Genomic DNA, 24,321 nt, shown 5'->3' on the forward strand with positions numbered 1-24,321 from the left:
CTGGATCCATGTGGATTGGGCTACTATACTCTTTTTGAGTTTTATAAGATGGAGACAACTACTCTTTCAGAAACGAACATCACTTGATATAACCAAGGAAAAAGAAAAGGAAGGCTGATATCAAGGCGTATTTTTGCCACTTAAGCAAACCGCATACGTGTTAGAATTAAAATAAATCAAGAGTGGTCAAACATAACAAAACGTCGGCCAAATTCCACTCTTTTCGTTTTTCTACAAATGAAATGGATGGCTTTCTCCACAACTAATGCATGCCCACAATCCTTAACATCTCTCTTGTCTCTCTCTTCAATGTTCACAGTTTATGGTAAGAATATTTTCAGGTGGTATTCGTAAGAAAAATGGTTAGGATAGCTGATGACCCACTCCACAATTCCATTTCCACAGAAGCATTGTATGTTCCTAATTCTGATAGATTTCCAGTCACTAACAACGTTGTTCCCAATGAATTATACCATTACAAAGATTCATTTTCATGTCGCGCAACTCGTCAAGCTGGGAACTCGTCAGATTATTTTTACTCGAATGACGGGTTAAATTTCCACTTCGGTGTAATATTGTTCGATGCAGTTTTAGTCATTTTGATGACTCGCATTGTCGCCTTTCTTCTCAGGCCTTGCAAACAACCCAAGGTTGTCTCTGAGGTCATTGTAAGTTTCGTCCTTCATTTTTGCGTATATTTATTTCCATGTTTCGCTAAACATTGCATGCATATTTTAACCAACATTTTAAACTGAAATAATATGGATTTTTCTGCCACTGAACATATATATGTTGCTCTGTTGTTTTTGATAATTTTCAAGGGTGGTATAATCCTTGGTCCGTCTGTCCTAAGCATCGACAAGAAGTTTAATGGGGCTTTTTTCTCAGCAAATGTCAAGTATATCATTGGAAATATTGGAACTATGGGCTTCATGTACTTCCTTTTCATCATTGGGGTTAAGATGGATCTCTCTGTGATCAAATTTTCGAGAAGGAAATATAAAATGATAACATTGGCTGGAGTGATCATTCCTCTAGTCACAGGTACAATAGTTGGAAACATCATTAGACCGTCAATGGATAAAAAACTTTCTAAACCTTCTTCGATTGGAAGAGTTGTTTTAGCAATGGCTGTAACAGGATATGCTGTCATTTATCCTATCCTTCAGGAACTAAACCTGCTCAGCTCTGAGATTGGGCAAATGGCCCTGGCTATCGCGATAATAACGGACGGAATAGCGATAATCTTGTTGATCATATCTGGGGCGCTAAAACAAACAGATGTTGGTGTCGATGCCGCTTTATGGTACATGATCTCTGTAATAGCTTTCATGGTTTTCAGTGCTATCACCCTTCAACAAGCAATGATATGGATTCTTGGAAAAAACCCCGAAGGGAAGCTTATCGAGCAAGTTTATGTGGTTCTCATTTTGTTAGGGGCTTTGGTGATGAGTTTTCTTACAGACATGCTCGGATTGGGCATTGTTACGGGATGCATGTTGACGGGGCTTGTGATACCCGATGGTCCACCACTCGGATCATCAATTGTGGCGAGGAGCGAGACATTCATAATGAACTTCTTCATGCCGTTTTCATATGTGTACATCGGAATGTCCGTGGATCTTTCTGCAATGACAAGTGTTTCTTGGTCTGGATTGGCACCACTTTTTACATTGGCTATGTCAGGAATTGTGTTTAAACTGCTTGCAACTCTTGTGACTTCTCTCTTAGTGAAAATACCATTTAGAGATGCTCTTACTCTCACGCTCATTCTGAATTTGAGAGGTCAGCAGGAGTTCATGTTAATAATGCATTGGAAGGAAAAATCGGTAAGCCAGTTTTTCTCCATCGCATATATGCACATCATCATATAGTCTATGTTCAGAACTAGAAATTCCCCTTAACTGATAGGTGTATAAAAGAGTTATTCATTGATTATGTGCATTTTTATGTTTTATAGGTTATAGAAATCCCATCTTACACGATGCTGGTGCTATTGGTAACAGCTGTGACAGCAATTGCCACGCCTCTCATCAGATTCCTCTACGATCCAACTAGGCCATATATAGTGAACACGAGGAGAACCATCCAATACACCCCTCCACACGAAGAACTTAAAGTAGTAGCTTGTGTCCACAACCAAGATAGTGTGGCCACCCTCATCAATCTTTTTGAATTCTCTTGTTCATCTCGGAGAAATTTGTCAGTCTATGCTCTCTGCCTCACTGAGCTGAATGGCCGTGCAGCCCCTTTGTTGATAGATCACGAGAAGCAGAAAATGACTTTCAATTACTCAGGTTACGATTCCACATATAATGCCTTAAAAATCTACATAGAAACCAAAAGGGACGTGATGGAGATCCATTCCTTCACGGCAGTGGTTCCAAAGCAAACAATGTATCAAGACATCTGCAAGTTGGCTATGATAAAAGAAGCCGATCTTGTCATTTTACCTTTCCATATGGAATGGAGGGATAGCGTGAGAATGACTGAACTCCATCATCAACGAAGAACGCCATCTGTGCTCTCAAATGTGTTGGACCACGCTCCATGCTCCGTTGGAATTCTTGTTCACAAGGTTCACTTATTGGGCCCCCTTTTTGATCATTCCTTCAACAGCTCTCCTCGCCATGTTCTTGTGCTATTTTTAGGGGGAGCAGACGCTCGAGAGGCACTTTTTTATGCAGATAGAATTCTAATGAATCCGAATGTGTTCCTTACGGTGATTAGGTTCCTTTCTCATCATCATCACAGAGAATATGAGCAAGAGAAGAAGCTTGATGATGGGGTGATCATATCATTTCGGGAAAGGAATGGAAGAAATAAACGTGTGGTCTGTAGAGAAGTTGTAATGAAGAATGGAGAAGAAACATTGGCTACAATCCAGGCATTTGGTAATGATGTGCATTTTGACCTATGGATCCTAGGAAGGCACAAAGGGATCAATCCAGTTCTCCTCAAAGGATTATCATCAGATTGGTGTGAACATCTTGAATTAGGAGTGATAGGTGATTATATCTCGTCCATGGATTTCGATGGCACCACTTCTATTTTGGTGGTGCAACAACAAACTTTGAGAGGGTAATGAATTCTATTGTGCAGATATTTAGGAGTGTTTATAATTGATCGGTGCTATGTTTCACCGTATGCATGATAAGGGACCGAATCCAGCAGTTTCATGAGACAACAAGCCCAGGCAAATTGACAGATTTGTGGTACTTGTTCTCTTAGGACCTCTGGACTAGCACAAGCGGTCGCAACTTGGAGAACTGAGAAGGTCTCGAGAGTCAAAACAATGAAGTAGCTAGATAGCAAAACTGGTCAAGGCAGACTTCAATGTTTTTGTTTTTATAATTTAGACTATTTGTCAACAACTTTTTGATTTTCTACTAGAACCTTTTAGATTCCAAATTTCGACATTCATATCCGACGGTGAATGATAGAATTATAGCCGATAGTGGGTCAGATCACTCCATCACGTGTTTCACTCTAGTTTTTCCCCTATCACAACCTCTTACACCATGCCAATGGATTGTTATACAAAGACTGTTACTTTTTCCAATGTTGAAAGTGGCAACACCTCTTAATTATGTTTTAAATGTCTTGTTCGTATCTAACCTTTATAATATTGTCGCATGTACACCCGCAGCGAGACGAGACATCAGGGTTAAAAAATCATCATCTAATTATTTAATTTATGATTATCAGGAGACTCAGGTGTATTGGTTTTATTTGAAATTTCAGAATAAAAAATTAGAACGGTATTAATATTTCTAGTATACCTTATCTAGGATAAATTGCATTATGGTATGGATATGGTTTAAAAATGCTGATTGATTCCTAATCGGTGGTCCGTCAATAGATTAAGACAAAGATTTATGCTCAAGAAAAAACTAGCATTTTGAATTTATTATGTACTTGTATGTCTAGATAAATCATTATAGGAAGAATTCATGTAGGTGCCCTGACATGGTTCACCTATCCTGAAAGGTGAAAATGTTTTCCACAGCTCATATATATATTGTAGTGAAAAATACTCTCAATTAAAATTGATGAATATTAAAAAATTCTAAGAATTTTCTATTCAAACTCTTGATAATTAAATACTAGTCTACTTGTAGATCCAACATTTATATAAAATATTGACCATTAATTTTCTGAGAAAGAAAAAAAGAAGAAAACTTAGCATTATTGAAATATTAGCCAAATCCTTAAGCAATTTTACAAACTTGTTGTAAATTCCACAAAAAAATACAAAGAAATAAAAAAAAATTCTAAAATAATGCTAAAACAATTTTTTTCTCTTTTTTTATAAATAAAATGCAATTTTATAAGGATCAGGCCGTATGCAACAAGAAAAAATCTTTTTTGTTTAAGGTTATGTTTGGAAAAAACCTATTTTTCTCTCAAATCAAAACTGTTAAAAAAGACTTAGGGGTGTTTGTTAAACACACCCTTAAAAAAAAAAAAAAAAAACCTTTAGAAAAAACAATGCTAGCCAAACAGGGTCTTAACCTTTGGCCTGATTTTGACCCAATCGAGTTGACCTGAAACTTTTGGTTCGATAATAAACCAAACCAAAGTCCACTGGTTTGACCCGAAAAACAAACCAAACTATAGACAGAATTCAAAACAAAATCAAACTAAAAAAACATAAAAACTCAAAAATTTCTTATCAAAACCCAAAAAAACGAAGAATATCAAAGAACATTCAACATGAACCCAACAATGTAGGTTTCAAATCAGATCAAATATGTACAAATCAAGGACACGAACATGTTGTAAATCGTGCAATGATCAATAATCTAGCATTCATAGACTTCGATTATCACTTAAAAACCGTGATTTTGTCAAAATAAGTTTCGGTTCAAAATCAAAACCCCAAGATTAAAACCTATTGAAATCATGTTATTGATACAAATAAACCTTAGATTATTAACTAGTAAAGTCACTTGAAGGATTATGTGCAAATAATTGGATCAAAATTGATCCAAATCATTGAGTTAAGGCAATGTTCTTCTCAATAACACGAAGAACATTACCAAACAACCAAGAAATAGCTTAGAAACCCAACACACTAGCAACCCTCTAAAATTGTCATCTTTGACTTCTAAAACATATTTTCTTCATTCTAACAAGTTACACAACCATAACCAAACATGTTTGAATTAAAACAAGAAGAATACTTATTTGTTGAAGTACTTTAAAGTAATGAATCTTTTGTTATTGTTAATAATGAATCATTTGTCCTTAAGATTTTATTTCTCATCACTTATGCAACTAGGATGTATGTAATATGCCTCTCAAGATTCCAACACCGCCATCTTGGTTTAGATGCACTTCTAAACTAAGGTCTTTAAACCAAAAAAATATAAAAATCAAATATTTCTTAACAATATGAACCTAAGCTCTAGATTTGAGAGGAAAACCAAAGAATAAAATGAGAATAAACACTAAAATATGAGGTGAGGAAGAGTGTAAACATCTGAAAAATTATTGGTTTAAACTCATCTTTCAACTCTTTTTATAGTGAATTTTGAAGCTAAAAGATTGAAGAATTAATAAGAATTAATTTCACCATTATAAACCATCGATTAGCCATCATAAATTAATAATTAAATCTAATAAAATCAAGAATTTTTTTTAGTAGAAAAACTAAGAAATTTTTAAAATTAATTTTTTATTCTCTATAATTTTTTATTTATTTAAAACAAATTTCTAACTATTTCAGCCATCATTAATGTTACATGCATGTTGGTTATTTTCCTTTCTCTTACAAAAGAAATCATTACTGTTCCATGCATGCCCTCTAGCTGCGTACACAAATTCTTAGACACGACGGACTTCATTAATTCACACGTGGCACAGGTCTCTATGCTGGTAAAATTATACATTTTCATCCAATAATCATGAAGAGAAATTCCCACGTGAACAGAAAACATGCAGTTTCCCTTCATGATATTGGGCTCCATTTCTACAAAAGGCACAAAGCTTAGTATAGGGTCCAAATGTTAAGGCCCAAATATCTAAGCCCACTGGGGCAAAAGGTGCCGAACTATCCCAGTCACCTGAGATAGTTTTTCTTTTATTTTCTTTTTCAGAACCTGAACCTGAAGAAAGTTTAATTAAGGGTTTTTGTTTGGTCAAGCTGGTACATTTTCTTCTTGTAGATTTAGATAATTATGATTTATCCTTTATTGTTTTAAAAATTATTTATTTATTTCTAATGGTCTCAAAAAATATATTTTATCCTATCTTTTTAAATTCATATATCTATAATTTAGTTTTTTGATTAATTTCATGTTCCTTTTCAATTTATTTTTAGTTTCTTGATAAAAATAAAAAAGAATAAATAAATAGATGATGGAAAATTTTGATGACGATTGAAGAAATGTTTAGGAAAAAACAAATAAAGAGTGGTCTAAGTTGATTAGGAGGATATTTAATTAATTATTTTTTCATAAACCTAGATTAATTAATTAGCAAACGATATACACTAAATCGTAATTTATTCTTCATTGCATAGACTTTTTTTTTCCTTTTTATCTTAGCAAAGATAGTACAAAACATTTAGACACTTTCATTATATTCTGAATTTTTTTTCGTTTTAAAAGTGTTTTTAAAAAAAATTAAATTTTTTTTATGTTTTTTTACTTCAAATTAATATTTTTTTTGTGTTTTTAGATCATTTTGATACGCCAATGTCAAAAATAATTTTTTTAAAATAAAAAAATATTATTTTAATATATTTTTTAAAAAAAATATTTTAAAAAATAATTATAACCATATATTTTTGAGCATTTTAGAAATGGTGCTTCAAGACTTTTGGGACTTGCTCTTTTATGGTAAATTTCAAGAATTCAAAACATTTTTGAAGACGAGAGACCCAAAGAAATAGCTTTGAGAATTTCAAATGGTATTTGTTATAAAAACATATATGAGTAATACCACTTTTATTATTATAGTCATACAAAACTAGCTTTTTATTTTAATAATAAGAATTTTATAATATCGAATTTGGAATTTTATCATAAAATTAATTTTTTATTTAATTAAATCTTAATATACAAGAAATTATTTTGTGCAACCTCTTAGGAACTCAATTAATTAAATATTAATAAGAATCTTAACACCGTTGTAAACCTTGTTTTTTTTTCTTCTTTCTCAAGAAAAGGAGGAAAATAGCTTCAAAAGCATCCCGATGGAATATTCTATTATTATTTTAAGAACTCAGAATACTGACACCTTGGAAAATACTTCGAAAATGACCATTAACACAATATAAATCACGCCCTCAACCTAGCCTACGCCAACAATATATTGCCACGTTTTCAACCTAACTAACCCTAACCCTATAAAATCACAAGTCCAGATTTTATGGTCAGTTTCACGAATTCATAGGCACGTCAAAACCCTTTCTCTCTCGAAGCCTCTCTCACCCCCTCTGTCCATCTATCTAGTCGCCGCCTCTATCACTCACCATGCCTCGCCGAAGCTCTGGAGGTCAGATTTTTACGTAGATCTGTTAATTCTTTTCCGGGTTCTGTTCATTTTTATGTGTTTATTTTTATTCGTTGTTTTAGATTTGAGAAAACGTAGCCAAATAATACAAATTTAGATTCTCCGTCTTTTTTTTTGGCGACTAGAGAGGATGTGTTGTGCTGATTATATTTGTTTAGTCATGGTTTTTCTTTTTCTTTTTTACAGCATTTGTTTTGTGTTTGTTTTTTAATTTGTGAAAGTTAATGTTGAGCATAAAGTTCGTTCCTTTTTATCTGTTTAAATCTTGGAAGATGCTTAATTGGTTTGGATTTCCATATTTATGTTGATGCGTGTAATTGGGTGGTTTGGTTTTCAGGTTTTTAAGCAGGGTTGCGTAGAGGTATTATTGTTTTTAAAAAGAAATTTATTTGGAAATGTATTAAAATAATTTTTTAATTTTTAAAAAATTATTTTTAATATTATAATATTAAAATGATTTTAAAAAATTAATTTTGCTCAATTCTCATTGCTTAGTTAATATTCTCATTGCTTAGTTATTATTGAGCATGAAAACTTAGGCACTTAGATGTTGGTGCTTGTTAGCTTTTAAATTTTTGGGGTTGACGTGATTGATTCATTTGTTGAATACCCATATCTATTCCGTTTCGTTTTGTTGTTTTGGATAATCATTTGCGGGTTTCCAATCGTTTAGTTTATGTATTATGTGATGTATTTTTTTTATCAATTGTGCAATTTGTCATCCAGCTTCTTATTTACATGTAATCCTATGCTTTTTGCAGGAAGATCTGCCCGCCCAGCTCCTCGACCTGCCCGAGCTCGCAGCCCACCTCCCCAAACAGGTAATGCTACTCTGCAGAGTATTGCAGAATAATTTGAAGATTGCAAGACATTATAGGTGCACACAGGAACAGATCCATGTATCGCATTTAGTTTGGATTGAGGGTTTTCCATGCAATTTACCTTCTCATCTTAAATTTGGTGTTGCCTTTTTTAAAGCATAACTTTGCCTTAACTTCTTTGTGTGTGTGTGCGCGTGCGTGTTCTGATGCAGTTAACCATGCTCCTCCACCAGCTCATGCTCAGAGCAGCGGTGGTGGATCAATTCTTGGAGGCATTGGTTCGACCATAGCTCAGGGTATGTGAAAGATAGATCATTGCTTCCCTGGGATTGAAACCCTCTCTTTCATGTTATTTCTTGGTCATGTTATGTTTATTTGAATTAGCATAAGCCTGGTTCTTCTTATAACAGGCATGGCTTTTGGCACTGGAAGTGCTGTGGCACACAGAGCTGTAGATGCTGTGATGGGTCCTCGCACTATTCAACATGAAACTGTGGTCTCTGAGGCTGCAGCCGCCGCAGCACCCACTGCAAGCAGTATGGGTGGTGCTGATGCATGCAATATCCACACCAAGGCATTCCAAGATGTATGTACACTTTTCTTGTTTGGTTACTTATTTGCAAAGATTAGCAATGTAAATCAAGTGATTAATTATCTTTGTTAATTTCTGGTATTGCCTGGAGGATGGTAGACACTGACTCCAAAATTTAAGAAATGCAGTTCTGAACTGCTACATCCTTTAACCTCACTCCTAATTTGTGTTGTGATTTTTAAAAATAACGTAGTTATGATGTCTAGATGCCATAGAGAATCCAATGATTCCTGGGATAAGATCCTCGACATGTAGTGACATGAATCCACAAGAATAGGAAAACAGTCTTTTTTAGCTGGTTCATTGTTAGAACTATTTATTGAAAATAGAGTTCACACTCTTCCAAGAAGGGATACTTCTCTTTACAAAATGCTTATGATTTTTATTTTTGTTCCATTTCCTGGAATTTTTTTGTGCTATACACAAACTTAGGTTGTAAATTGCTCCTGCATTGACATTAGTTTCACCTGTCTTCTTTGCAGTGTGTGAACAACTTTGGAAATGACATCAGCAAGTGCCAGTTCTACATGGACATGTTGACCGAGTGCAGGAAGAACTCAGGCTCCATGTTGGGTGCCTAAGTGTTGTCGCTTTGCTTTGCCATGAAATGGAGCATATACTTTTAACTTAATTTCTATCATGATCAATCCATGTGATGATGAAGAAGCTGCTGTCCATTTATGATACATTTAATAATTTTTGTGGTGAACTACTGGACTTGGAGGACTAAGTACTGGACCTTTCCCAGTTATTATTTGAACCAGGTTCTCAGATTGCTTTTCCAATCTCAACTGCATATTCATTTGACTGAATGGCAATGGCTGGTCTTGAATAACGAAGATGGACACTGATTCAGTAATGGTATCTGTTTTCCTTTTTTTTAATTGTTCAGGTATTTTTGAAATAGTATCACTGAAATACTAAAGAAATTTGACATAAACACTTGTAAAGTTAATTTTCACCAACAAATTACGACAGGTAATTTAAGACTGGGGATCGTATGAACATGAATTAATATGTTATAGATCAAGAGTCCATTTCTGAACGAGTTATAATTTTAGGTTGATTTCAAGAATGTTGATTTATAGATAAATTAAGTGTAAAAAGCTTATAAAGTTATCCAATTAGAATTCAAATTGTAGAATGCAAATCTTTACAAGCTAAAAATTCCCAACAATTTAAAACTGTTTTCTGTCTCTTACATGCACGTCTCGCTAACTCTAGACAGTATGAACAATCTGAAATTCTATCTGTCGACTATAATGAGGATATATGTCCTCTTCCATAAATTCTCCAACAAGAAAACTGTCGCCTACTGTGCTGTTGAATTTGTCCGGTCTCGTGTGGTTGCCGGCCTTGGAACCAGTCTGACAACCACAAACTCACCGGACAACTGAACTATCGCACCATCGCAGATTGCACAACGTTACAGGGATTGCACCATCGCAGATTGCACATCTGAACTATTAATGCGTTTAAGTTGGTTCATATGACTGCTGGTTCTGAGTGTGTTGAATGATCAAACCCAAAAAGACAATCAAAGACGTGCAATAACATAAGAGAATCAGGTCGATCATTGATAAGGATTATGAAGTTGGTAATTTCTTGCAAATTAAGCATCATCCATAATATAATTCTAACATATGAGAATCAAGTCAATCATTGATATCTCCCACTGCTGACAACACTGCATAAACAATTTTGGACCCTTAAGAAACTTCTCTTCTTTCAAATCTTTTTAACAAAGACTAGATAAAAAATTATCTAGTATAAAAAATTATACTAGATGGGTGGAATAATATATAAGATGTAGATCATAATCTGCTTTATTTCACCTGATGATGAATGGGGATTTATTAGCCTTTTTTATAATAATAATAATAATATATTTAGTTTGCCCAAGCCTATTTTAACATCATCCCAAATCTTGAAAGGGCTTAGGAAACATGATTTAGACCTATATCATGGACATGGTTCCTGGGTCCATTTCCAGCACCCTTGTGGGCTCGGGTATGATGCGTAATCCTAGGTGCTAAGCCCACACCCAACACCTTTTAAGCTCAAGCATCATGTCTTATCCCAATCATTGTACACGCGCCTAGCGCATCATTGGCTCTAGCCATGCATTGGAGCTCAGGTACATCACTAAACTTTCTTAGGCTTGATATCCCAACTCTTTTTGGGCCTGACTTTATAGCCTAGGCTCACCCACCTTTTCTTCTCGTTAATATTTGTTAGGGATATTTATCTTTCATGAATACATGTGTAAGAGATTTGTGTCCCTCTTTTAGGGATATTTGTCCTTCATTAATATTACAATGGTGTTGATACACGACGTTGCTTGGTGGCTCCAATTTTTTTTATTAATAAAAACTTAATTGGGGAAATGAAGATTTTATTGAAGTCACAATCTAGTAATTTGATGGAACTATAAATCTCAAATTAAACACTGGTCCCAGAGATTCAGGTATTGAGTTAATTATAATTAAATGAAGGTAGACACCACCCTTAAATTATCCTTTCAAGTGAATAGTTACCTTTACTTGTGTTTTTTTATTTTATTTTATTTAAATGCTATAATATTCGGAGCTTATTTGCAATTTGTTTTTTTTAGGGTTAACGTCAGTCTTTAAAAATAGAAGACGCGTCAAAAATGACATCAATCCCTAAAATCAGAAGACTCGTCGAAATGATGATGTTTAACCCTAAAAAAAAGAGTTACGTCCAAGTTGTAAAAAGAAACAATGGACATAATCCATATTTGTTTTTAAACTTTTGATATCAGTTAAAAAAAAAGAGAGATGTGTCAGCAAATAACATTCATTCCTAAAAATGAAGATTATGTTGGAATCACTAAAAATGCGCATAATCCATATTTGAGAATTGGGCTTTGAACTCGCCCACGATAACGGGATAAATTAGGTGTTAGACCCGCGTCGTCATTCTTTATATTTATTTTGGGTATTTTACAAAATACAAAAAAACATAGATACATGTATAAAAAAAATACCCCTTGAAGTCCCCAAAATTACCTGAGTGTCATTGTATAGGAAAAAGACCGAAATACAATTGAACTTCCCTGGAAGTGATGAAATACCCCTAGTGGCGCGTGTAGCTCACGTGCACCACTGCTGGAGGGGGAATTTTTGGCGAGACTCCAAGCCAAAAAGGACAGATTTTGGTATATCTCGGTGAGAGGATTCTGATAATGGTGGTGGTTGTGGCCGTTGATGGCTGATGAGAGAGAATCAACGGTTTGAAGTTTCGGGAGGCCGAAGATGCCACGACCTTTTTTCTGGAAATATTAGGGAGTGAAGTTGACGAAAACCACCCAAGGTTTGCTCGCGAGGAGGAGATGAGTCTTTTTGTGGTGTTTTGGTGGCTTGATGTGGCCAGAGTTGTTAAATCTGAGGAGAGAGAGAATTGTCAGCGATAGGAGAGAGAGTCTCTAAGGTTTGCTACGATAAAGATGCGAGCATGGTAAGCTGGTGCACCTGGAGCTTGTGAATAGCTGGATCACTCCTGAATTGATCCTTCAAATATGGTTGGCTTTATCTGAAAATTGATCTAACAGTCCTGATTGATAGATTTTGGCTTCGATGTGATAAGGTGCATCGAATGCTTGGTACACCAGGTGACATGGCAAGATAAGATCTAAGGACAAATTTCTTTTAAGGGTTGTGATGAATTTGAGTTTTAATCCAATGTGGTAAGCCCTATTAAATCATATCTAATTAAGGATTTAGATATAATACTATTAAATCTAATAGTTAGGATATTCTTTATATTTTTTGAATTGTTTCTATTTTAAAATCAATATCTTACTACCGTGAAGAAAAACTAAAAAAATAACATATAATATATTAGAGTTCTTAAGCTTCCTTCCTTTTCTTTTAACTTTGCACAGGAGACGTACAACATTTATGTTTAGAAAACACGATAAGAGACATGAAGCATCTTGAAGAAAATTTTCACCTAAAATCAACTGCTATATTTTTATTTTATATATATATATATATATATATATATATATATATATATATATATATATATATATATATATAGAGAGAGAGAGAGAGGGGGGGTAAAACTAAAAACTCAAATCAGTATTAGAAAATTCATGTATTAGCTAAAAATCAATTTTGATTTCAAAAAATTAATTTCAATCACCTTTTTAACTATTAACGGTTATTGTAATCGGACGAAGATTTTGTAGACCAAATACAAATTCTCAACAATCCAATTGATATTCAATTCAATTTCAAACAATCTCATATGGCTTACCATCCCATTATCATTTGCAGCCATAACAATGAGAATATACTTGATCAAGGCAATGGAGATGATCGAGTAGATAATTAGAGATAACACTTCAATTATACCATCATTCTTCTTGATGGCCGATGCCATCAGGAAAAAATCCTCGGATAACACATGAAAAGTAGACGGGCCCAGATCCCTTGTGCATTGAAAAGAGAGCTTATAGGAGAAAGACTAAATATTAGCCGATTCTATAGCTTTAGATATCTTATATGTAAAGGATTAATTATGCCAATATTTTAGGAGAAATGCAATTCTTATAGGATAAAGATTGTCGGTTTTCCTTGCAATCTTATACTTATGTTCTGTATTGTACTCCCGCTTCTGCTTTGTATATATATATATATGATATATCACATAATAAAGCACGATGTTCTGGTGTTTTAAAATAGCAGCTTTGTTTCCAGTTTGCTGGTTCTCTGTTTTTTTTTCTTTATGGTATCAGAGTAGGTTTCGATTGACCTGTGTTTTGTTTAAAGTTTTCTATGGAAGACTCTTCTAAATATGTTAGTATTGATGACATCAATAAATCTTCTAACATTTCAGAAGGAAAACAAAATAATCCAAACCAATGTCCAGGCTCAGTATTGTTGAATGAGCTCAACTATCTTTCTTGGTCAAGAGTTGTGATGATTGCTCTTCGTGGAAGGCACAAACTTGGCTATGTTGATGGCTATATCAAAGCCCCTGACCCTTCCTCACATAACTATTAAGCATGACAATGCAAGGATCAACTTGTTATGTCTTGGTTACTCAATTCTATGGAGAACAATATTGCTAAACTATTCAGCTATTCAGAATCTTCAATAGATTTCTGGGAGGCTGTGAAGGAAATGTATGGAAATCAAAACAATGCAGCTCACGTCTTTCAAATCAAAAGGGATCTTGCTAATCTACAACAAGATAGCAAGACTTATGTGTAATTGTTTGGAATTATGAAAGGTATGTGGAGTGAACTTGCATTATATCATCCTCACACTGTTGATGTTGCAGTATTAAAAAAACAAGATGAGAAAGACAAGATATTTCAACTACTATCCAGTCTTGGTCCAGATTATGAAGACCTTCGAAGTCGAGTTCTTATGAATTTTGATCTTTCATCCCTTGCAAATGTATGTGCTACAATACAACGAGAAGAAGCTTGCAAAAAGATCATGAATCCAAAGCCAAGAATCACCTTGCCAGAAACTCGTGTCTATGTTGTTATCAGACAGATGAAGAGTAACAAATCTTACAAAGAAAAACGACCAGATTTGAAGTGCCTTATTATCATAATCTTGGACACATAATCGGGCGGTATTGGACCCTTCATCCGGAATTGAAGCCTAGCTTTGAAAAGGAAAAGGGACTTCAAAAGGACTATAAACATAGAGCTCACATTGTTGCTCACTCTACTGATGAAGGGTTGACCTGGCTGCCCTTCTTAATGATTTTGCTACTTATCTTAAGGAAAAAGGTGATACTAGCTTGATAGCCTCAAGCAATTCTGATTCTACAACTCTTCTTGGTAAGTTTGCTGGCTTTCTGGCAAACTCTGCTTATCTATCACAAGAGAATTTAGAAGGTATTTTGACTGCTTTAGTTGCTAGCACCGTGAATAATTTTTGGGTCATTGATTCGGGTGCCTCTGATCACATAACATATAAAATGACTAGCTTACACCATTTCAAAAAATCACTACTCCAACTCATATTTCTGTTACAAATGGAAAACATGTCTCTATCAAAGGTAGATGGAAAATTAAATTGCTCTCTGAAAATGTGGTGTCTTTGGTTTTATATGTTCCATCCTTTCCATTCCAATTGTTTTTCATTAGCAAGGTCACTCAAACACTAAATTGTTGTGTTATATTTAACTCTCACCGAGTTCATTTTCAGGACCGCGCCACCAAGAGGACAATTGGTGAAGGTTTTTTTTTTCAAGGACTTTATTATTTTTCAAATAATTCTAAAAACAATAAGCGACCTCAAATTTATGCTCTTTCTTTCTTTGGTCAGGATAAAGTTTTATGGCATCAATGTTTAACCCATCCCTCCGAGAGTGTTCTTACAAAATTAATGTCAATCTAGATGCCAGAAACAATAAGCGACCTCAAATTTATGCTCTTTCTTCGTTTGGTCAGGATAAAAACAATAATTCTAAAAACAATAAGCGACCTCAAATTTATGCTCTTTATTCCTTTGGTCAGGATAACATTTTATGGCATCAATGTTTAACCCATCCCTCCAAGAGTGTTCTTACAAAATTAATGCCAGTCTAGATGCCAGAAACAATAAACGACCTCAAATTTATGCTCTTTCTTCCTTTGGTCAGGATAAAAACAATAATTCTAAAAACAATAAGCGACCTCAAATTTATGATCTTTCTTCCTTTGGTCAGGATAAGGTTTTATGGCATCAATGTTTAACCCATCCCTCCGAGAGTGTTCTTACAAAATTAATGCCAGTCTAGATGCCAGAAACATCACCTGTGATACATGTCATCTATCCAAATCCACCAGACTACCTTTTTCACCTTCTTTGTCTATATCTAATGAGATGTTTGAACTTGTACACTATAATGTTTGGGGACCAACTATTGAATCTTTTGATGGTTATAAGTATTTTATTACTTTCATTGATGATTTTTCTCGTGTGACATGGATATACCTTTTAAAATTCAAAAGTGAGGTTGTTGATGTTTTTAAAGATTTTCATATGTTAATCATGACTCAATTTTCTATGAAATTTAAAATTCTTCTATCTAATAAGGGCACCGAATACATGTCTAAAAAAATGACACAGTAATTAGCTTCTCATGGCATTTTACATTAGTCTAGCTATATTGGTACACCCCAATAGAATAGGGTAGCTGAACGCAAAAATAGAGATCTGTTGGAAAAAACTCGAGCCTTGATGATAGAAATGCATGTTCCTAAATCCTTTTGGTCTTAATGAGTATTATCTGTTGCATATATAATTAATCGGTTACCTAGCCGAGTGTTGCTTTTTAAGTCACCACTTGAAGTTTTGCAAAAACAGTCACCTGACGTTTCACATTTAAAGGTGTTCGACTGCATATATTTTGTGTATATTCAGGCTCCAAATCGTGACAAACTTGATACAAGGGCTGCTAAGTGTATTTTCTTAAGATATTCTTCAACCAAGAAGGGTTATAATGTTATCACCCTCATTCCAGGAAACTATTCATATCAAGAGATGTTCAATTTAAAGAAACTACTTCATATTATGATAAGATAAGTCAGAAGACATCCTCAAAAGATCTTTTTCCTCTGCCCTATCCAGCTCCTACAGATATGATATCTCTTTTAGCCTTACTTCCTGCTGCTAGCAACACCTCCTTATCAACCACTTATGTGTCTTCAGGTAAAGGGAACTTCGGTCCAATTATTTCAGAATCTGAAAATAGTCATGAACACTCTGAACCCGATGCAAATTTTGGTAGCAGTATTTCTGTGTCTACTGCAGATCCTTCTTCTAGCTCAAGGGCTGTCAATTATGCCAATTCTAGTGGTAGTATTTCTGTGTCTACTACAGGTCCTTCTTCTAGCTCAAGGGTCGTCAATCTTATTATGGCTAATCCTGAGGGTGATCCCCTTAATAAGCAATCTGAATTGGATGCTCATGTTATTCCTTTACCACAGACTCGTAAAAATCCAGTTCGTAATCGTGCTCCTCCAATTAAAATGCAAGATTTTGTCATTTTTGCAGCAAGACATCCTATTCCAAATTCCCTTACATATCAATGACTCTCACCTACTCATGTTGTATCTAATGTTCATGAGCCATGAAATTTTCAAGAAGCTAATTCTCAAGATGAATGGAAACATGTCATGAATGATGAGCTTCTAGCTCTTGCTCAGAATCAAACTTGGAGTATTGTCAAACTTCCCAAAGGAAAACATGTTGTTGGCAACTAGTGGGTGTATAAAACTAAGTTTAATTCTGATGGCACCATTGACAGACACAAGACACGTCTTGTAGCTTAGGGTTTTACTCAAACCTTTGGAGTAGATTACAAGTAAACTTTTGCTCCTGTTGCAATGATGAACATTGTTCGTGTTTTACTATCAGTTGTCATGAACAATGGATGGTTAATGTGTCAAATGGAAGTAAAAAATGCCTTCTTGCATGAGAATCTTGAGGAATAAGTCTACATGAAATTGCCTCCTGGTCATCCTAAAGCTTAAGTGTTGTTCTTGAAGAACTTGGTTTCAAAAGGAGTAATGTGGATTCATCCTTATTTGTTCATCTTGGACCTAAGGAAACATTGGTGGTTCTTATCTACATTGATGATCTTATTATTTCAGGAAATAATAGTAAGGCTATATCACGTCTCAAGGCCACCTTACAACATTGTTTCCCAATTAAAGATCTTGGCAGATTGAAGTATTTTCTTGGAATAGAAATGGTTGCTTCTCGTAAAGGGTTATTTCTTAATCAACGTAAGTATGTTCATAATTTACTCAAGGATGCTGAAATGATGGATGCCAAGCCTGCCCCTACTCCATTGGATAGCAAATTGCAGCTTGCCATAAATAGTGAGCCTCTTCAGTCTATCAATCACTACCAACATCTTGTAGGTAAGCTCATTTACCTTACTATCACGTTACCTGATATAACCTACACAGTTAGTCTTGTTAGCCAATTCATGCATGCACCTACTATTTTCCATTTAAGTATTGTCAATCGAATCCTATGCTATCTAAATGGCTCTATTGAACATGGAATTATCATGGCTAAAAATGGTCGTACTCAGATAATCGGATACAGTGATTCAAATTGGGTTGTCAATGCTATTGATCGCAAGTCAACCACCGTCTATTGTATGTTTATTGGCGGTAATCTTGTCTCCTGGCGTAGCAAGAAACAACATGTCATTGCACGTTCCAGTGCCAAATCTGAATACCATGCAATGACATCAGCTGCTTGTGAGTTAATTTGGCTTAAAGGTCTCCTATCTGAACTGGGTTTTCCAAGTAGCATCCCTATGACTTTGTTTTGTGACAACCAAGTTGCCATGCATATTGCAGCTAATCTTATGTTTCACGAAAGAACAAAATATATTAAGGTTGATTGTCACTTTATTCGTCAACAAGTTTAGTCCCAGATTATCCAAACTCATTACACCTACAGTCATGATTAGCTTACTGATATGTTCACCAAATCCCTGAACTCTGCTCACTTCCACCGGTTGTTGTCCAAGCTTGGATCAATCAATCCCCTTGATTCAGCTTAAGGGGGAAGAAGACCAAATATTAGCCGATTCTTTAGCTTCAAATATCTGATATGTGGAGGATTAATTATGCCAATATTTTAGGAGAAATATATGCAGTCTTTATAGGATAAAGATGGTCGGTTTTCCTTTCAATCTTGAGCTTCTATTTTGCATTGTACTCTCGTCTGTGCTTTGTATATATATGATACATCACATAATAAAGCACAGCAGCTCTGTTTCCAGTTTGCTGGTTCTCTGTTCTTTTTTCTTTAAAATGGCACCCATCCCGGTGCTTGCATTTTAATTTAAAATGACACAAGTATTCGTGCCATGTAATTGTTTATTAATTTGTTAAATGATAAAATGAAGTGCTTGATTTCCAAAATAATTAATTACCAATTCCTGATTCTAACTCGTGGGAATTAGCCAGAAAACCTTTTAAATACCAGACGACCGAGTATTATACTGCCGCGCTCCACTGTAACCAAATGATCACGTCGTTATAAATGTGAATGATATTAATCCATTCGGTCTCTTTTTTGAATTAGTGCATGGATCATTCAGTTAATTTACAGCTTGCTTGTGTTGGCTCCTGATATACCTGTTTTGATGTGTTGTATTGTGCACTACTTATTAGTGAAATCACTTAAATTAAAATCATTATTAAATTCATAAATTGAATTAAATAATTTCTAAAAAGATTTTAAATATTTTCTTTAAAAAGCTAAATGAATTGTTTAATAAATAAATTATTTCTTTGAAATATACATAAATATAAGAAAAAAGCATAACATCACATATTTTTAGCTAATAGAACTACATAAATAGCTCAACTGACTTTAGTTATGAGGTAAAAATTAATTACGAGAAGAGAATATTCATAGTTCGGATTTGATTTGAGAATATTAAAGAATACTCATGGGAGGTCAAATTGAAGCTCCCCTGCGTGACCCTCAAGGGATCTAGCATCCTCTTTTTGGACGGTGAGGTGCCGAACTAACACTGCCATACAATTTGTTCACATTCGGGATTTCTTGTCGAATCTTTCCGCTTGAATAAGAACTTGTGGAGTAGTAGGGAAAAAAATGAGAAACCATGTCCCAAGAATCTATGCTTCGTTGCAAAATACCCGTTCCATTCACAACTAATTGCTTGAAATTTTGACAACCTGCGGTTTGTTTTGATATATTTCCTTTTAAATAAAAAATAATTTAATATATATATATATATATATTTTTTAAACACGGCATGATTACAAAGACAAAAGGAGTCTTGAGCTAAAGTTCTCAAAATATTTCTTCTTTACAAGTCAGTCTATTTTTTAATGAAAATAAAAACTCCAGTCAAAATCAACCCTTGAGAAAGTTGATGCACAGTTTCTTCCATGCCTCCCTATCTGGTTCCGGTTCCGGTTCCCTCCACATTTGCCTTTATCTCGTCAGCATGCGAGTCCTGCATAGAAAATAAAAAGGGTCAAGAATTTAATACTGGTGATTATAGATCATGCATGGTTAAAAACAATTAACGATGGGGATCAATATTAACGCAAGTGGACATGCTACGTACGAGGCACATACATTCCACTATAAAATCACGTTGGGGAAGACGGTCAATCAAGTGGAGGAGAACGACGTCTTCGGTGTACTCAGGAACATCTCGATCCCGGTTTTATTAGACCATGCATTCACTTCAGTTTAAAGGGGTTAGGAATTAATGTTTGGAAATACAATTGAAGTTATGTTTTTTAAAAAATTAATTTTTTTATGTTTTTAAATTATTTTAATATGCTAATGTAAAAAATAATTATTTTTAAAATAAAAAAAATATTATTTTAATATATTTTTTTTAAAAAACACTTTAAATCATAGCAGTTATCACATTCACACATGTACCCTAAAACTCCACACCTAGTATATTACATTAGTTTGCAACACGTACCAGTAAAAATATAAAAATAATTAATCATGGATTGTTGCTTGGTGTGAGCAAGTTCATTTATCTATGGCATTCGATTACCAAGAGCATCTCGGGCAATTTCACTGCGGGGAAAAAATGATGGATGTTATCCCTATATCCCATGCGCACCCTGAAATATGGCACGTCTAATCCTCCCCACAATGCACGACATGGTATCTAATCAAAACCATTAAACAATCTCTCAGAGCTAGCGACAAGCAAGACGAATTGTTGTTTAAAAATAATTGTAGCTAGCTAGGTGTTAGCTTCAAGTAATTATAGAAAGTGTAAGGAATTGCAATAAGAAAGCACCATAGTTAGTTCAACACAAACACTAACAAAAACAAAAACAAAACCCAAAAGACATGCAAGAATCCCCAATTGTATGATCTATGATCAGTAGTATTCTATGGATTGCAATGGGTTCCCATTACGAAGACTCGAATTTGTCCACCTTCGAATCTTACACTAGTTAGTGATGAAGTTATCCACAAAAGTACAACGTGTGTCCGTTTTGTGTGGACTCTTCTCATAATGTTGGATATCACACCAAAGACTATAAATACTAAAAGTACAACAAGTTACCTATATAGTTGGTGGTTCAGTGGTAAGTGTTTGAGATTAAGATGTTTGTTCTCTCTGTGATCTCAAGTTCAAGTCTTGTGGTTGCTCATATGATGGCCACTGGAGGCTTATATGGTCGTTAACTTCAGGGCTCGTGGGATTAGTCAAGGTGCGCGCAAGCTGGTCCGGACACCCACGTTAAACTAAAAAAAAAATATAACATGTTTTTTTTTAATATGAGAAATATATATATACACACACACCAACGCACATACCATACTTATTATTATAGAAAATAAATTTGAAGATGCAGTGAGGCCCTAAATTTGCTTTTTAGAAATCATTAGTTTGAGTCACACAAATCTTAGAGCCACTTGAAACTTACATAATTGTTAAATTCAGGGCCCGTGGAATTAGTCGAGGTGCGTGTAAACTAGCTAGTCTGGATACCCACATTAATAAAACAAAAATTAAAGATGTAAATTAATATAAAAATTAATCATTTAGTCTTAAAATAATTTATTATCCGTCATATAATGCTAATATATATAATAATTGTAATATTATTTCTTATGTTTACTCAATTTTTTTATTAATGAACAACAAACCAAATTTTATATGTTATTATTCATCCATCTATCATTTTTCAAAATCTTGTGAGCTACGATTTTAATTTAGTTAAATAGATTTTTAAATAGACATAAATTTCCGTGATTTATTATTTGCAAAGCTAGTTTATTACCCATGACTAATTAAGAGCTTTTCTTGAACACTTTGAATATACAAAATTTCCAACATATACATTCTGTATTAGGAACGGTATTGAGCTTAAACATTAATCGCGAAATATTAACTAGGATTAATTTCTTTAACAGTAAAGGATATTCTTAGATTAGTTTCTACATTAATTGAAAATAATTTTAAAAGTGTATCTTTATATCTGGTGAATTAAACAAAAAATAAATAAATATTATTTTAAATGCTAATTCTAATATTTAAATATAATGAATCAAGAAAGTTAATATATTTATTTAATTAGGTAATTAATTCCTTAAAATTATTTAACATTCATAAAAATATGTATATTCTAGTATTACATCGCTCATTATGGTTACAATAGAATCTCTACTATATGGTAAGCCCATAGTCAAAAGAATTTTTCAATCACTTCTAACAAAGAACTGTACACGTTAAGAAAAAAATTGAAAATTGCATTCAATTCAATGTTATTGTTATATATGAAAAAAAAAAAGGAAAAGAAGATTATACGAAAACCTACAAGTTAATTTATTTTATATAATTTTTTTATTCAATGTTAAATGGTGTTTTTAAACTAGTTTGTACATCAATATATATATATTTGAATCTAAGTTTTGATAAGATTTCTTATATCAATTTATTACATTCAAAGAAATTTAATAAATTTATATATATGCCAATCTTAGAATTTGTTTTTCAAAAATTTAATTTTTTTTGTTTAGTATTATTTTTTTATGTTTTTTGATCGTTTTAATGTACTGATGTTGAAAATATTTTTTTAAAATAAAAAAAAATATTATTTTAATATATTGACGAGCGAAAAGTATTTTGAAAATAATCGCTACCATACTGACAAATACTCTTTAAGCCCCTAAATATTATACTACATACTCAGAAATCATAAAGTAAACCTGTGGGCAAAATTATGAAAGAAACGAGTAAAGTTAGAAATTAATTATAAAGAAAAGGTTGTAGACTGAAGCAGATTATAAAAGAAGTTAGATCTTGATTGTTCTATTGCTTATCATGTGAAACATAAAATTAATTCTTGTTAATCAAAGAATCATCTCAATTTAATATATCAAGTACTGAAAGTTTTTTGGACTTGAAACTTGCACAGGCCTATATTACATTATGCTTAATTTTTATCAAATAAATGGGGATGGTGAGATTCAAACTCGTGACCGCTTGGTCATTAAGGTTCTGATACCATGTTAAAAAACCATCTCAACCCAATAGCTTAAACTGTTAGGTAAGGTCTCAAGATATGATTTATATTATTTTCTAATATTGCGAGTATATTTGTATGATATGTTATGATATGTGAACAAATAACATTAATATCATTCTACTATATGCAGTACAAATTATGTTTTTATTTATATTTATATATAAAACCAGTCATACTAGAAACCTTAACTAATTAAGTGCGTTTCTAGGATGCTAGTTTTTTTTATTTAATTTTAAGATATTAAAAATAAATACTTCAAAAAAATTTAATGATTTAAATTCATGACTTAAAAATGTATATGAATTCAGTCAAGATTTTGTCTTTTTATTTATTCATTTCCTTTTTTAATTGACAAGTCATGACTTCTTTTTTCCACGACATGGGTTTTTTAATATAAACTTAAAACAATTAAACTAGAAAGGTTTCATTTTCACCCGAACAAGCCTTAGTTTTTCTATATAAGAAAAAAACCTCTCAATCAAATCATTTGAATTTAAGTGGAAAAAAATGTATTTTCAAAACAAAACATCATTTATTTATTTAGTTTTTTAGCCAAACAATTATTTTATATATATTTGGTTTTTCATACGAAATCATATTTATGATATGTAAAGTGATTTTCAATTTAAAAAAATATCTCAATTATTTTTTTATGTAACTATATGAAAAAATAAAAACGTCACGATAATTTATTTGAGAATTATGGCATATTTGATACTTTTAAAGAATAATATCTCCATAAAACACTAATTATGGCATATTCTGATACTTTTAACAAACCATCTAAATTATTTTATTTAAAGATAGTTTTATTATAAATTTGGGGAAAAAATTAAATAATAAAAAGAAAATCAAGAGGTGAAGGGCCATATAAAATTATTTTAATTTATTTGGTTAGAATGTGGCCTGGATGTTGCTTGATCATTAGGCATTGGACATGTAAAACACAACTTTCATTTCATTATAAACATTCTCTTAACAAAGCATCTAAGTTTGTTTTTTACACGTTAATCTAAAAACAAAAACCCTGCCATTCTAACCCAACCCAAAAACCCTGTATCCTCTAATCTTACTTCAGAAAAAAAAAATATACAATTTGAACAAAAAGCGCAACCAAGCATGTAATATTTGGGAGTATGTTTGTGATTGTTTTTTAATTTTTTTTTTTACTCAGAAATATATCAAAATAATATTTTTTTTATTTTTAAAAATTATTTTTGACATCAATACATCAAAATGATTTAAAAACATAAAAAAAATATTAATTTAAAGTAAAGAAAAAAATAAAAAAATTTTAAATTTTTTCAAAAATACTTTTAAAATACAAAAACAAACAGATG

At 33.1% G+C, this 24,321-nt stretch overlaps 2 protein-coding genes across 2 annotated transcripts; both read left to right on the forward strand.

The window, feature by feature from the left end:
* Positions 1-249: 249 nt before the first annotated feature.
* On the forward strand, positions 250-3,599 carry LOC7496809 (cation/H(+) antiporter 24). Its single transcript, XM_002298471.2, has 3 exons — positions 250-668; positions 822-1,829; positions 1,961-3,599. The coding sequence occupies exons 1-3, from the start codon at positions 360-362 to the stop codon at positions 3,083-3,085; spliced, it is 2,442 nt and encodes an 813-aa protein (XP_002298507.1). The 5' UTR covers positions 250-359; the 3' UTR covers positions 3,086-3,599.
* A 3,638-nt stretch (positions 3,600-7,237) lies between these two features.
* On the forward strand, positions 7,238-9,793 carry LOC7496810 (uncharacterized). The gene is made up of 5 exons (XM_002298472.3): positions 7,238-7,503; positions 8,283-8,342; positions 8,555-8,638; positions 8,753-8,928; positions 9,417-9,793. Exons 1-5 carry the CDS (start codon positions 7,482-7,484, stop codon positions 9,513-9,515), a joined length of 441 nt encoding a protein of 146 aa, XP_002298508.1. The 5' UTR covers positions 7,238-7,481; the 3' UTR covers positions 9,516-9,793.
* The last annotated feature ends 14,528 nt before the right edge of the window (positions 9,794-24,321 follow it).

Source organism: Populus trichocarpa, chromosome 1, assembly GCF_000002775.5.
Source record: "Populus trichocarpa isolate Nisqually-1 chromosome 1, P.trichocarpa_v4.1, whole genome shotgun sequence".
Classification (NCBI taxonomy): Eukaryota; Viridiplantae; Streptophyta; class Magnoliopsida; order Malpighiales; family Salicaceae; genus Populus; species Populus trichocarpa.